The 15,136-nt window shown below is 30.7% G+C and overlaps 1 protein-coding gene across 1 annotated transcript in view; it reads left to right on the top strand.

Annotated features, from left to right (window-relative positions):
- Nucleotides 1-15,136, top strand: part of ACAP2 (ArfGAP with coiled-coil, ankyrin repeat and PH domains 2) — a 125,827-nt gene that overhangs the window by 87,292 nt on the left and 23,399 nt on the right. Inside the window, exons 10-14 of the mRNA XM_063099010.1 lie at nt 3,242-3,354; nt 8,135-8,155; nt 11,188-11,239; nt 12,521-12,621; nt 13,220-13,325. Coding sequence (XP_062955080.1) covers nt 3,242-3,354; nt 8,135-8,155; nt 11,188-11,239; nt 12,521-12,621; nt 13,220-13,325 — 393 coding nt within the window. The remainder of the gene's footprint in view (nt 1-3,241; nt 3,355-8,134; nt 8,156-11,187; nt 11,240-12,520; nt 12,622-13,219; nt 13,326-15,136) is intronic.

Here is a 15,136-nt window from a genome sequence, read left to right as displayed (position 1 = left end):
ACATGCCTTCAGAAATGTGTATATGTTTCTGATGGATTTATACATAACTAGGAGTAAAATTGCTGGGTCAGAGGGTGTATATATGTTCAGCATTAGTTGATAATGCGAAATTGTTTTTTAAAATGTTATGCCATTCCCAGCAGGCAGCATTTGTGAGAGTACCCATTGTTTCTTGTGACCTCACTGTATTGTGAGTTTTACATTTTTGCCAATTTGGTGTGTAGATATTGACATCTCATTGTAGTTTTAATTTATACTTCTTTAGTGACAAATGAACACAAGTACCTTATTTTATATCTACTGGTCATTTAGGTGTCCTATTTATGAAAGTTTATTAACCTTTCTCCCATTTTTCCATCCGGTTACGTGTTGGTCAAATTCTTTTTATATTCTGGATATAAGACCCTTTTTAGGATATATGTGTTTTAAATTTTCCTGTAGTTTATTTTATTAGTGTTATATTTGATTCTTTTTGTGTCTCATTCAGTAAATCATTTACAGCTCAAGATCATGAAAATATCCTCTGTATAGATTTGCTTTTCATGTTTAGATCTTTAATCCATCTGTATTGGGTTTTTGTGTGTGGTGTGAGGTAGAGATCTAATTTCCTTTTATTCTCCCATTGGTAGCTAGTTGATCCAGACCAGTTATTAAAAAGTTTGCTCTTTCCCCACTGCACTGTGTTGTATCTTGTGTTACACATCACATTTTCATATATGTGAAGCCTGTTTCAGGCTCTCTGTTCTGTTCCATTGGTCTTTTTTGTCTTAATTGTGCCAGTTTATGCTGTCTTAATTGTTTTTAGCTTTGTAGTAAATCTTGATTATCTGATAAAGCAAAGCTCCCTACCATCTCTTCTTCAAAAGTAAATTGCCTAGTTTTGCATTTTCATATAAATTTCAGGAGCAGCTTCTCAGGTTTCATCCAAAGAGCTTTTGGGATTTTGATTGGGATTACATTAGGTCTGTGGATCAATTTGGGAGGAAGTTGTTATCTTTATAATATCTAATTCATGAACTTGGTACATTCTCCATTTATTTATGTTTTCTTTAATGATCTTCATAAAGTTTTATGATTTTCTTGTATATCTTTTGTTAGATTTATTCCTGGACAGTTATATTAAAATGCATTATAAATGTTATCTTTTATTAAAGTTTTATTTTTCTCATTGTTTTCTTCTGTTACATTACAATAAAATTGATTTTTCTGTGTTGATTTTGTAACTGGTAATCTTGTTAAGCTCTCTTAATACTGATTTATCTCTGGATTCTTTTGGATGTTCTGTGTACAAAGTCTTATCATTCATAAATAATGATAGTTTGTTTTCCTTCCCAATTTTTAATTTTTTTGTGTGTTATCTTTCTGGCTAGGACCTCCATAATAATCTTGAATGGATGTGGTAATGATGGTCTTTCTTGTCTTACTTGCAGTTTCAAAGGGAAAGCTTCTATTAGATTCCATTCATTGACCAACCTTGGTTTTGCCTTCTATTCCCTGGGCCCCATACTTAAAGCTCAAGTCCTCCTGGTGGGCAAATGCCCTTCAGGTGAAAGCTGGATTCCTTGCTCAGCTTACCTCTTGGGCTTCCAATTTTCACTTAATGTTTTGCCTTTGTGTATTCCTTCCTAATTTGTCAGATCATCAACACGTTTAAAGAGATTCTAACAGTATATATTTTATCCACCATTATTAGTTGTTAATGTTATGTTTTGTCATATTTTAAGTACTGTAAAATATTGATATTAATAGTAATTAAATTGAAGACTTAATTTATCTCAAGAAAATTGAGTAGTTGAAAATTAGAGAAAAACTGCACTTTCAAGGAAGTCTTACTTTATGTTTTAAGCAGTATCAAGGTTATTAAAAGACTGCAAATGTTACAAATGAAACCTTAGATGTTACCAAAATCAATTGTGTGTGTTGCTCACTTAATCCTGAGTGCATGATTAAATAAATTATAGCCTCAAATAAATTTTAAATGAGGGAACTAAAGTTTGCCTGATTTTTTTTTCCCCTAAGAAAGAGTAGGAAGATATGTAGCAATTCATTTACAGATTTTACTTCATTTGATTATTTTGAATTATCATGTCTTTTTATGGTTAAAGTTTGAAAGGTATCAGTAGAAGTTTTTCTGTTTTTGTTTTAATTCTGAATTCAGTCCATTTCTTTTCCCCATCTTAGTAGACTCTTAGGTTTGGAAGGACCTTAGGTGGTTCTCACCCTCCAATGTTAACAGACCCCCACATCTTAGCATCCTCAGCAGATGGTCATCCAGCCTCTCCCAAAATGTTTTGACAGGAATTTTACTATTCCCGAAGAGTATGGTAATCTAATTTTAATCATTAGTCCAGGAGTAATTTTGAAAGGTGTGAGACTGATTTTTAGAGTTTTAAATTTGTTGTTAACACCAGTCTTGCAGTTTTGTTCAAAATTTTTGGAAGTTTGTTAAGAAATATTTTAAATATTGGATTTCTGATTTCCAAACTTCATGAAACCTTGTAGGATAGATAATTGGTAGTTGTAATTGCATTCAAGTGAATACTTAAATGATTAGAATGATAGGAATAGACTATGAGTGATTCCATAGTCCTCACAAAAAAGGGAGCTCAACCTGCCTACTTCAAACTGTAGACTAAGCTCCTTCTCCTTTACAAAACTAAATTTTATTTTAGGAAAAAAAATGCCTTATGTTCTTTATCCTAATTCTGAACTTCTGAACTCCTATCTGATTCAAAAACTAGCATGGTAGTAATATATGTAAAAAAATCGTCGTAGACTTAAATAATCCCAATGAAATATCATATGCCTTTTAAAACAATGAACACACATCACCATAAAATATTGGGATAAAACAAAAACATTTTGAACATAACACCTTGTGTAATATTTAATTGTTCCCTTTGTCTATTTGTATACATTTTACTTTATACTTTTAATCTTGGTGTATGTACATTTTATATTGTTTTCTCTTTTATGATATATTCTATATAATCATCTGTGTTTTTAAATCATCATTATGGAAAGTATTGCATAATAGTCCACTGAATTGAAATAACTTTAATATGTTGAAGCATTCCTCTATTTTTGATCATTTAGGGCCCCCTTCCCCTTTCCTATGACTGTTGTTGTAACTGTCTTAATACAAAGCTTTTCTTCATTTTGAACTCTTTCCCTAGGATAAATGTGTTGTCTAGGGAACTTAGTGAAGTGATATGAACTTTTTATGTGTTATTTTGTTTAGGATTTCTCCAGTGATGATTCTAAGTTAGAATATAATGTAGATGCTGCAAATGGCATTGTTATGGAAGGATATCTGTTCAAACGAGCCAGCAATGCCTTCAAAACTTGGAACAGGTAATATATTTCAAATACTAGTTTTGATCTTTCCATATTCACAGTTTTCTGACTTTTCCTGTGATTTGGCAACTCTTTTCCTTCATAATTCTCTAAATTCTGTAAACTCCACAGAAAGTTTCCTGAACCTCTTTATTCAATTAAAGATGCTGTTAGAAACAAGTGAAAAATGAAAACATTAATTCTAAATCCTAAAATTTAAGCAAGGTATAAATGAGGAAGCAAGGAGAATTTTTATAATGCTTGATCTATAGTGATGAACGAGATCATTACAATAGATACATTTTGACCATGAGCTACCTTCCATATTTGTTATAAAGTAGATTTGATGACAAATTCTGTATTAAATGTAATGGATAAATAGGCCAAGTGAGCTTTTGTTTATTCTTTTGGTTCCTCCGCTATCTGATGTTTATGTACATTTTTACTTGGTGTTTCTTTATGAATTTTTAAACTAGGTGATCCTGATCTTTTGATCTTTGCAGTAACTTTAATTAACTGAGAGTTTTAGGAAATGGGATATTTTTTATATGTGAAGTTGTGGCAGCTGGTGCTTCTTTATTCTAAACTTGATGTTCACCAAAAACCAAAGTATTGCTAAACTAATTTGTACAAAATATAAATCTAGTAAATGTCTATTAAGAGAATAAATGAATAAAATATTTTCTCATGTATTAATATAATAAAATGAAATAATTTTAGATATTAAAGCACCCAAAGAAAGATAGTCTCAGGATCATCCTTCTGAATAGCAGTCATTAATCTTCTATTCAAGGATGCCTCTCTTTTTGCCAAAAAAAAAAAAAGGTAGAACAATTCTGTAATAATTTAGTGTTTGGGTTCTGGTTAATTGAGTTACTATTATATTATTGGTTGAAATGTGTATATCATATTGCTTGAACAGGATATGAATTCACCTAATGATAGAGAAGGTTGTTTTTGTTTTTAAAAAAATGGAAACTAGGGCTGAGCCCGTGGCGCACTCGGTAGCGTGCTGTGCTAGCAGTGCGGCGACACTCCCGCCGCGGGTTCAGATCCTATATAGGAATGACCGGTGCACTCCCTGGCGGAGCGCCAGTCACGAAAAAAAAAAAAAAAAATGGAAACTAGCAAAATAAATAGAATTTTCTTGGTAAGTTTAATTTTGTATACATTTTTGTTAATTTAGATAGATAAGTTTAATGCTTTCTGAAGTGAGTTTCTAATACATTTATTTTGATTTTTTGGTGTTGAGGTTATATAGAAAAAACATTCACTAACATTTTCAAATATCAATGTTTTATTGAGCATTTTTCTAGCATTTGATATTGCCAAATGTCTAAACAGTACATGGTTTGTTTTATTTCATATAGTTTTTCTTTCTTTACCTGAGAGTGAATATAAACTGGAAAGAATAATGATTATATTTGATATTAAGTCTCTTTGAGTTATGTAGAACTTTTAAAATAATACATGAAAATAGTAGAACCAACTAAAGTAATCTGGTTAGAAATATGTTTCTAACTAAAAGTGAAAATGAAAAATTAAAATTATGCTTTCTAAGTTCTAAAAATTAGGACAATAATCTTTTAAGCCTTTTCTGGCAAATTTCTGTAACCAGAGTAGGAAATATAGGAAAAAAAAAAAAAAAAAAGTGATTGGCAAACCTGTATAATAAATAAAAATTACTCAACCAGTACAGTTTCATGATATAATGTTAGAACTGATTTTTAACCTTCATATTTCAAAACATCTTACTTAAAGTTTAACAAAGTGAAAATACAGTAAATCCGTGGAAACATACCATTATGTTAAGAAGAAAAGAAATGAACTTTTATGGACTACTCCAATGAGAAATGATCTCAGAGTTCCAAACAAAGCCCAGTAAGTGTTAGTGGAAAATTGCACTGCCATTTAGGGCAATAGAAGAAAATTTTGATTTAAGCATGTACTTTTTCATTTTTTTGGTATTTGTTTTATGAATTCTATTAATTGGCATAGATCTTAAAATACAACTAAGATTAAGAAAGGAATAACTGTTAAATTCTCAATTATAGACATGATACCTACCATTTGCAAGGTGAAAAAGACCATGCCTTTGGAAATTAGGCTGCTTTTTAAAGGAGATGCCATATATCATCTATATGTAGTAAGATAGCAGTTTTGATTAGAGTCATAGATTATAATTCAGCACTTTAATTTTCATTAAAAAAGTGGAGCTGCAGAGAAATGGTCACTCTTTTAGGGTCATAAAGCTGGTTTGGGAAAAGGTGAGACACAAAACTGGAGCCCCTAATTCTTACTCAAGTATCCTGTGGCATTTTTTTACTCGCTATGGAAATTCCAAGCAGCCTGTTATTTTGATAAGACAAAATACAACTTCAGCTACTAAAACCCCCCCAAATTCCTAATCCACTTATACTATTAACAAAAAATTATGGATAGCAAATTAATTTCATTTTCACATGCCTTTAAAAAACATTTTGATGAACACACTAGTAAAAAGTTGACTTGTGAAGAATATAGCGTATAAACATTGCATACAACTCCCTTCAGAAACAAAAATCAAAACCTTGTAACAAAACTCTTTAAATATTTTCTAGATTATAGTTAAGAAAGTATAGGGAGTAGAAAGAATAGTAATCTGTTAAATATCATTTGGAATTTTCTCCTGCTTTTTAATATTAAAAATTTGGAATGCATCTGAATTTCTTAAATGAGGTTTATCAAAAATCTAATCTCAGGAAATACTTGCAAATAGTTTCCCTTTACCCATGTTTTACTTTAGAATCTGTACTATTTCTCTAATTAGTTTTCTGTTGAGCTCATTTTAATATATTCTACTGGACTTTGAATAAAAGACTGTATTTGTGATATTTATGCCTTAACTTAAAAAATCTGGGAATCCAATTATTCATATGTGAAGATTTTTCTGCCTACTCCTTAAGTATTTTTTTTTAAATTGTGGATTAGTTTTGGGACATTTTGTGTTGTCACCATAAGGTACCAATCTTATAATGACCCGTTGGCCATTATCTATAGTTTAATGAAATTATGGCATATAATATTTTCAAAATCAACTTTTTAAAAAGACCGCCTTCCTGAGGGAAATGTGAATGTGACTAGGAGTTTCCAAATAGTTTTAAAACCTCACTCTGTGCTTCATAAATTACCAGTATATTTTGAAAGCATCATTCTGTAATCAGAAATTTAACTGAGTAGATGATATTTTGTGTGATGCTATTGAAATAGCATAAGGAGTGAAAAGTTTTACATCTTATATGGACTGTTGAGATTGTTTCTGATTGGTTTCAGATTTCTAGTTTGTGGTGTCTCAAAATTTATACATGTGTAATAGGTATTTTTCTGAAGACACATGAGGTCTACAGCAATAATATTTCCTTATCAAGTCATTTTTTTCAGTGTGGCAGGTTTACTTCAGGCTCAAATCAGTGGATTACTAAAACCCATATTTCTCTCTTGCTTTTCATGATAAATTTAGAAAAGATGAATGAACAAGGAAAATAAGTAAATTTTAATATAATTTATTTAGTAATAACTTGGAAAAACTAATAAAGAAACCGAATAATGACTTGCTATGTTCAGTCTTTGTTAAACTAGAAAATACAGTTAAAAGCATAAAATGTATCATACAGTTTTTAAAAGCAAAGTGTTGTGTGCTGTTGGTAGAGGTATAAGTGGTTTTTTTAATTGGCTTTTTTTTTTGGTGGCTGGTCGGTTGGGGATCCAACCCTTGACCTTGTTATTGTCAGCATCAAGCTGTAACTAACTGAGCTAAATGGCCAGCCCCCCTTAATTGGCTTTTTATTTTAAAATAAGAAGTGTAAATGTAGATTAAAAATAAATCCTACTTATGTGGTGCCTTAGAGTCTGCTATCATTTAATGAAAGTGGTAGTGGGTGGGCAGGTGGGAGAAAGTTTTACTTGGCTAATATTTCATGGTCTTTGAAATTCTTAATTAGTGATCCCACTTTTCTTAGGAAAAGTTTTTGGTTGTCTCAGATTTATATAGATATACCTATAGTGATTATTTCTCTTAATTTTTAGGAGCAGCTTATTAAGATGAGGTGAGGTACTATCTATATTTTATAACCATGAACATAGAGGTAAAATGTGATAGTAAAAGTATGCCCAGGTATGCTAAGTACTACCAGAACTTTCTCCAACATAATACTTGAAGAAATTATTTGAATACTTCTGAAATATTAACATTTCACATTCCTAAGAGTTTGAATTAATAGTACAGATACAATTACATATGCAGTCAGCCCTTCGTATCTCAGGTTCCACATCCTCAGATTCAGCCATTTGAGGACAAAATATTCGGGGGGTGGGGGGGGAATACAAAAAACAATACAATAAAAAAAACACAAAACTACAGTACAACACTATTTACATAGCATTTACATTGTATTAGGTATTATAACTAATCTAGAGATGATTTAAAGTATGTGGGAAGGTGTGCATAAGTTATATGCAAATATTACACCATTTTATATAAAGGACTTGAGCATCCGTGGATTTTGGTATCTTGAGGGTGGGGATTCTGGAACCAATACCCTGTGGATATTGAAGGAGGCCTGGTTATGTAGAATACATAAATAAAATGCAACAGATACTTTTGACTATTTTGTTAGGTTATGAGCTTAAGCTTGTTCCTTTAATTCTTGCTTTGTTTTCATATCATGCTAGTCCTTTGCTTATTTTGCACATTTACGTTTTCATTCTTTTACCACCTTTCCCTTATGTTTTAATCCTGCCCCATTTTTTCACATGACAGGAAAAAGCCCGATCATATCAGGTACCAAATGGCTTTCTTCCCTTCACCCTCATCTTACTCCAGTTTCCTCTTTGGCACGAGAAAGCTCATAATTAACTTGCATTTCAGTTGGATTACTTGCAATGGATAAAAAGTCTCTATGTTTTAAATTGGAAATAAAATATAAACATTTGAGGAATGGAATTATACCTTTTAATTGCATATCTCAATTTGTTTTAATCTGAAAGAGAACATTTGATGTGTTTATAATTACACAAAGAAGATAACACATGGAGTAATATGAATTCCTTTATATCTTTTTGAAAAGGGGAAATAAGCAGTATACTCTTTAAAAGTTTGAGCAGTAACTAGGATTAGTCCCTTTGGTAACAACCACATTAATTAGGTTGAGAGAATACAGTCAGTTCCTAGGTTTCTTTGTTTTACCATTTTTTTCCCTGTGAAAAAATAAATTGAATTTGAAATAAAGGAGCATACATGTTCAAGCTTTTAATTTATTAAATGTTTACCTTTTTGGCACCTATATAAATGTGTGTATGAACCCATCACCTGTATAGTTTTAGTAATAAAGCTTCTGCAGATTTAGAAGTTTGACTTTACCCATGTTTCAAGTGCAGTTGTGGTACTAGTGCTCAAACATGGTCAAAGATTCTTGATTGTTTCTTATATATTTTTCCTGTCCTGCCCAAATTTTGTCATCTGGAAGCTCTCATTGGTATGTAAAAATTAATAATATTTAATTATTTATAAATTTAATATTTTAGTTTAAAATCTTTATTATATTGAATTACTTCAATTTGACATAGATATGAAGTGGTGTCTTGTTTTTACTAATGAAGCAAGAAATTCTTCTTTTTTAAAAACTCTTATATTTTTGCTTTGTGATCAGTTTATGAATCTTACAGAATATAGTGTAGTACTGTTAGCACAGTGCTTTCCAAAGTTTGTCTCTTTAGTTCTAATTGCTTTTTTTAGTACTTTCAAATCACAGGTAACAAGTGCTTAAAATATTCAGTATTTTTTCCAATATTCCATAGGGTATGAGCTATTTGTAAGTCTCATTTTTCCTTTTCTAAGAAATGCTAATAACTAGGATTATTCTATAGGAACAATTAAAATAATATTCCATTTTACTTACCTGATTAAAGTTTTGGTCAATGTTAGATGGGTATGCTTATTAGCTCTTTTTATTTTTAATGGCAATGGAGAGTAGGGAAATAGTGTTACGAGACATATAGATGTTAGCAATTCAAAAATTTTTTCTACCTACAACATATTATGAGTTTTTCCCTTAGGAAGCATGAAATTAAGATGAATTTATGTTGTCTTTCCTAGTGTACAAAAATTGACAATATGAGACCATCACCCAGAAGCAGATGGCACGGGAGTTGGATTTTAGAAATATATATGATCCATAAAGTTAATAATTAGAGTGAATGGTATCTGACAAAAACCATAAGTTTTATCTAGTATTTTCCTATTTATTTTTAAAGGATATTGTCCTAAGGTGCAGCAGGTCAAGAAATTTATTTTTTGAAAACCTCAGAAGCATGAAAAGTTTACATGGTTATGTGGGTGTTTTTCCATTGTTCAATAAAACTCTTCGTAGTTTTCATCAAATTATATAATATGAGTACTATCATATAAACCGCGAATCTTTGTTAATTTAATTTATGCTACTTCAAATGATTTCTTAAAAAAACACTTTCATCAAGGTCAGAGATTGTTTCCATTGCATGTCATCCCACATGGCAGGGCTGCACCATTTGTTTGTTCACAGGTATTTCCTTTAACATTTCTAACCAACTGTCTGTCCCAAAGCAAAGAAACCCAGAAGTTCTTCCTTTTCTAGCCTGCCTCTTGATGGTTTGCCTTCAGAGGCAACCCATCTCATTTTATCTAGATGCTTGTTTAACAAATCTCTCTATTGTAATGGTAAAGTGATACCTTTTTAAGTGGCAAGAAAACCTAACAGTGTTTAGTAAAAGGCTTAAAAATGGAAAAACATCTCCTAATCATTTTCTCAGCTTTGGAGAAGTAACTTAATTTTTTAAATTAGAAATTCTAAATATGTCTAAATACAATTTCTAGAGCTTTGTATTAGTATCAATGAAAAGGTAGAATCTCTTTCTGCTAAGTGATTAATAACTAATGTTTACAATAGAAATCATCTCACATGAAACTAATTTTTAAATAATGACTCAAATATTGTTTTACATTTCATGCTTAATGAGAAGTTTTGCTTCCTTTAAAGTGGCTGTGAATTTTTTTTTTAAGTCTCTAGGCTTTTTTAATGTTTTAATAAATTAGAATTAGTAAATATGCAATATATAGCTTAGCTTTTTCTTCTAAAGAAGATTGGAAGTAAATTGTTTGCCTAATAACTTCCAGTAATGAGCAGAACCATATAAATAGTTGGGTGAATCATTTGTAGTAATAACTGATTATTTTGCCTACAAGTATTTTATATGAAATTAAGGCCATGTTAATTTGTGGTTATCTCCTGTTTGATATCAGTTTTAAAATGATTACTTTTCTATTTTGCTTATCAGATCAAACATTTGGCTGTATTATCTGCTGAAAGTTTGAAAATAAAGCATGATTTATTGCAGTGCTTTACTGTATACAAATAGATATTTTTATTCACAATATAAATTTATTTCACCTTCATAATAAAAGCAATTATTTTGGGGAAAAGATTTTAGTTTCTTTTGGAGGAATCTCAAAAAACTATAAATTTAAACTTTAAGACAATTATTATTTAGTGATAGCATAAAGGATAACAGCTTTTGTTAGCATATAAATTTATGACATAAAATGAATCAAAATATAGTAAATTTATTTTCCTAGTCTGTGGTTTTAAAATGCTTGTTCTTTACTTCAGTAGTTATCTCATATTGACATAAGTTTATATAAAGCAAAACAAAACAGTGCACTTGTCAAAACATAATTACCATAACCTGATTTTCAGTGTTTTCCCAAATATTTCATTTCTAACAACAATGGAAGTAAATTATATTTATGAAAATTTAATCTATTTTGTATTTATTTAGACGCTGGTTTTCAATACAGAATAATCAGTTGGTTTACCAGAAAAAGTTTAAGGTAGGTGTTTTGTAAAGTAAGTAAGTGAAAACCCAGTGAATCCTCAGTTTCAGTTCTTTATTTGTTTATCTTGGTAAACATTGAAGTCCATAGATACTTATGTATCCAAAATTACTGTAATTACTGTTTATTAGTTTATGTTTAGGTATGTATATGAGGACTTTAAAGTGGAAAATATCAACATTTGATCCTTAAGAACAGAGTGATTTTGAATTCTGAATTCTTAACTTGTGGCGTGAGATGGATTTCTCTGTGTCCAAGGGTTATTACTTTTATTTATGTTTTTTTTTTTCTGTCTAGTTCTGTGACAGAAATAATATTACCATTTCATAGCACTATTGTGAGGTTGAAGGAGGGTATACCTTTTAAGAAATATCACCTTAAGGCCAAAGATGATAATATAGAAAGCTTAAAAATTACATTAATTAAAATGTATTCTCAAAGTAATTCCAATAGAAACCCCTAAATTAGCTAATATTGTTTTTATATATGTTTGTTTTTCTGAACGTTATTTAAAGGGTGAGGAATTTTTATTTATTGGAAAGGCATACTGGAAAGACCATTAGGTAACTGATGATTTGCTTTTCACCTAGTTAGCCTTTATGAACGATATTCTGTAAACTGTAAATTTCGAATATCCACTTAACTCTTGAGATGATGTAATATGAAATTTTACTCACTAGGTTCTATGGTAGCAGCTTTGTTCCATACAAGTCCTTACATACAGCTAATTAGTTCGTGGTTTCTTTTATTCTGATAACTCAGTTTTGAGTTTATATTTTTATTGAGTAGTAGAAAATAAAACCTTTCTCATTTTCTTAGGTACTTTAAGAAGGATTAATAAGCTTTGTATCTTTCTTTGAGTTATTTAAAGTTTGATTCATTAAAGGCTTGTCTTTTGGAGGAAAGTAGCTTTTCTTATATGTGAGTGGGGATCAGGAAAGTAATGGATGTAAAGCAGATTGAAGAAAATTAACCAGAAAGTAACATTTATTGAGCATCTGTTAAATACCAAGTGTTGGACCAAGCTCTCTTTATAAACTATTTCACTTAATCTATATACAATAATTTTATTAGGCAGATAAAATTATTAAGAGGACAGAATTACCTTTATTAGTTTTAGGTATGTTAATAAAACCCATCTGTATCTAAAATAAGATAAATTATAAATCTTTAAAATTGGACCATTTATTACAAGTAATATTTTTAAGTGTGTTATTACTGGTAGTACTATTTAAAATCTAAGTTGATAAGTATGGAAATGATTTTTCCTTATTGCAGGATAACCCCACTGTAGTAGTTGAAGATCTCAGGCTTTGTACAGTGAAACATTGTGAAGATATAGAACGAAGATTCTGTTTTGAGGTGGTCTCTCCAACAAAGTACGTGGTTCTGAAGTATCAGAGAATTGCTTTTATGTTTCTATAGTTTATCTTAAAGAACTTTTCAGAGTAGAGAAATTTGCATTTGACTTGTGATTATCTGTGCTAAAGAGAGAAAAAGTAAATTTCAGTAATTAATGATTTATAGATATTATAGTCAGATATTTACGTAACTTTTACCCATGTATCATATTCTTTAAATTTCACAGACTTTATTTATGTGGGCCATATGAAAACTTTTTAGCTATTATGATGAACTGAAATCATATTTCAGATGAATTTTTTTTGATAAGTATTATTTTTTATGTATACCTAATAGAATAAAAAACGAGTGTTATGTTTAAATGGTAAATTTAAGAGTTTTTTTTTTAATGTGTAGGGATGGATGATTTGTTTTCAAGAGATAATTTGTTTCACTGGCACTTTAGTTTCTTTATGAACATACTTTATCCTAAAGATAGATAAATAAAACCTTCTAACAGAAATTATTTTTTTTAGAAAATTATTATATAGCAAGGTGGACAAAAATATGAAGATTATGGGTTTTTTTTTGTGGTTAATTTAGTGTCTGATAAAACAATATGTTATTTCCTTTTAGAAGTTGTATGCTCCAGGCAGATTCTGAAAAGCTGCGCCAGGCATGGATTAAGGCTGTTCAGACCAGTATTGCTACTGCTTATAGAGAGAAGGGTGATGAATCAGAGGTTAGTAGTGATATTAGCAGTACCAAATGATATATTGCCAAAAATTTTAAATTTAGTTGCAACATTATATGATTATAACATCCTTTTTTATGAAGGGTGATTTTATGTAATTGAATGCGTTTTATTTTCAGAATCTAGGTTCAATTCCTTTTTTGTTTATTTCTCTTGATTTTACTTGTTATCTTATTTTAATGTTTGGATATATGTCCCAGATTGGAATAAGGTATTCTGATGTTAGTATTTTTCCCTAAAATATTTTACTATTTTAGTTAATCATAAAATAAAATAATGATCATGAAAGGTATTCGTAAAAAAAAAAAAAAAAAAAAAAAAAAGGAAAGTACGATATTGTCTCTTTAATTAAAGGTTCCCTGGAAAAGATAAACTGAATATGGAATTTTGGGTCATACTCTGGCTTCAGCTTCCCAAAGAGTTTACAAACTCTTTTCAGCAAGGACATGATTGAGTCTTGAGAAATGGAACTCACTACTTTTGGGTCATCTGGCAGGGCTGTATCATAGGCTTGGTGATAGTCAATTGTCAGTTATATAGTTAGGAGAATAGATTGCTCTCTAAATTGTATGTCAAAGCTCATCATGGCCAAATTTCAGCTCCTATGAGTAGATCAAAGCAGAACTCTTCCCAAGCAGGAAATGGTGAGACTTACTTCATCCAAGCAGCAGGGCACAGAGAGGAGAATAAGACTTTCATCAGTGGCCAGGTTCACCAAACATTGTTGGGTACAGATGATCAGAACATTGGTAAAGGGCACATTGGTGAAGATAGCCTTCAATATGTCTGTCTCTAGAATCACACTTCTCCATTCTGGACCAGTTGTCCCATAAGCCTGCAGTATCACTATTAATCTGGCTTTTCCTTACATAATCAGTTTTGGAGATTTTTCTCTTTCCTATATCTCATATCTTTGTCTTTCTTGACTTAAGAAAAACTTAAGTACTTTCTTTAGTAGCTTCCTGAAAATAAGGCATTTGTGACTCCATGCATGTCTGAAAATGTCTATTCTGTCCTCAAATTTGTTTGATAGCTTGGCCGGGTATAGAATTTTGAGGTTAGTAATAATTATTCTTAAGAAATTGAATAGCATTGCTTTTTTTTTTTTTTTTTTTTTTAAATTTCTAGTGTTGCTGTTGGAGTTTTTCCTATTATTGATCTTTTGTATTTCTCCTCTTCAATTTCTCTTTTTTCTCTTTCTGGGATTTCTGGACTGGTATTATGATTTTCTTATTTTTTTGTGTATGTTTTTTCCTCTGCTTTCTGGGAAATCTTCTCAGTTGATCTTCTAAAACTCCTATTGAATATTCTAGTTCTGCTAGCATATATTTAATTCCAAGAGTTTATTTTTGTTTACTGAATGTTTATGAATATAAACCTGTTCTTTTTCATGGATGCAGTGTTAGAACTGTGGTTCTTAACTTTGCACGCAATAACACAGGGAGCTTTAAAAAAATTTCAGTGCTAGGTCCCACTCCAGAACAATTGAATGGAGTTGGGACCCAGGCATCAGTAATTTAAAAAGCTTCCTGTGTGATTTCCATGAACTGCCAAGATTGAAAACCATTGTGTTAGAGGATTTCCTTGGCTAACTGGTAATCTGCTCACCACTGATTATAAGCTAGGGACTGAAAACCTCTTCGGAAGCTCTGACTGTATGGTTAGGACTTTGTTGAATGTGAGCTTTGCCTAAGTCTGGACCATTTGCCAAGTCACTATCTTTGGAGTCTTTTTGGCTGGTGTGATTTCCCAGAGATGACTCACTTATCTCCCACATAGGAATAAGGGACTGGCCGGGA

This window comes from Cynocephalus volans, chromosome 1, assembly GCF_027409185.1.
Source record: "Cynocephalus volans isolate mCynVol1 chromosome 1, mCynVol1.pri, whole genome shotgun sequence".
Lineage (NCBI taxonomy): Eukaryota > Metazoa > Chordata > Mammalia > Dermoptera > Cynocephalidae > Cynocephalus > Cynocephalus volans.
This window is presented reverse-complemented; position numbering and strand designations above follow the sequence as displayed.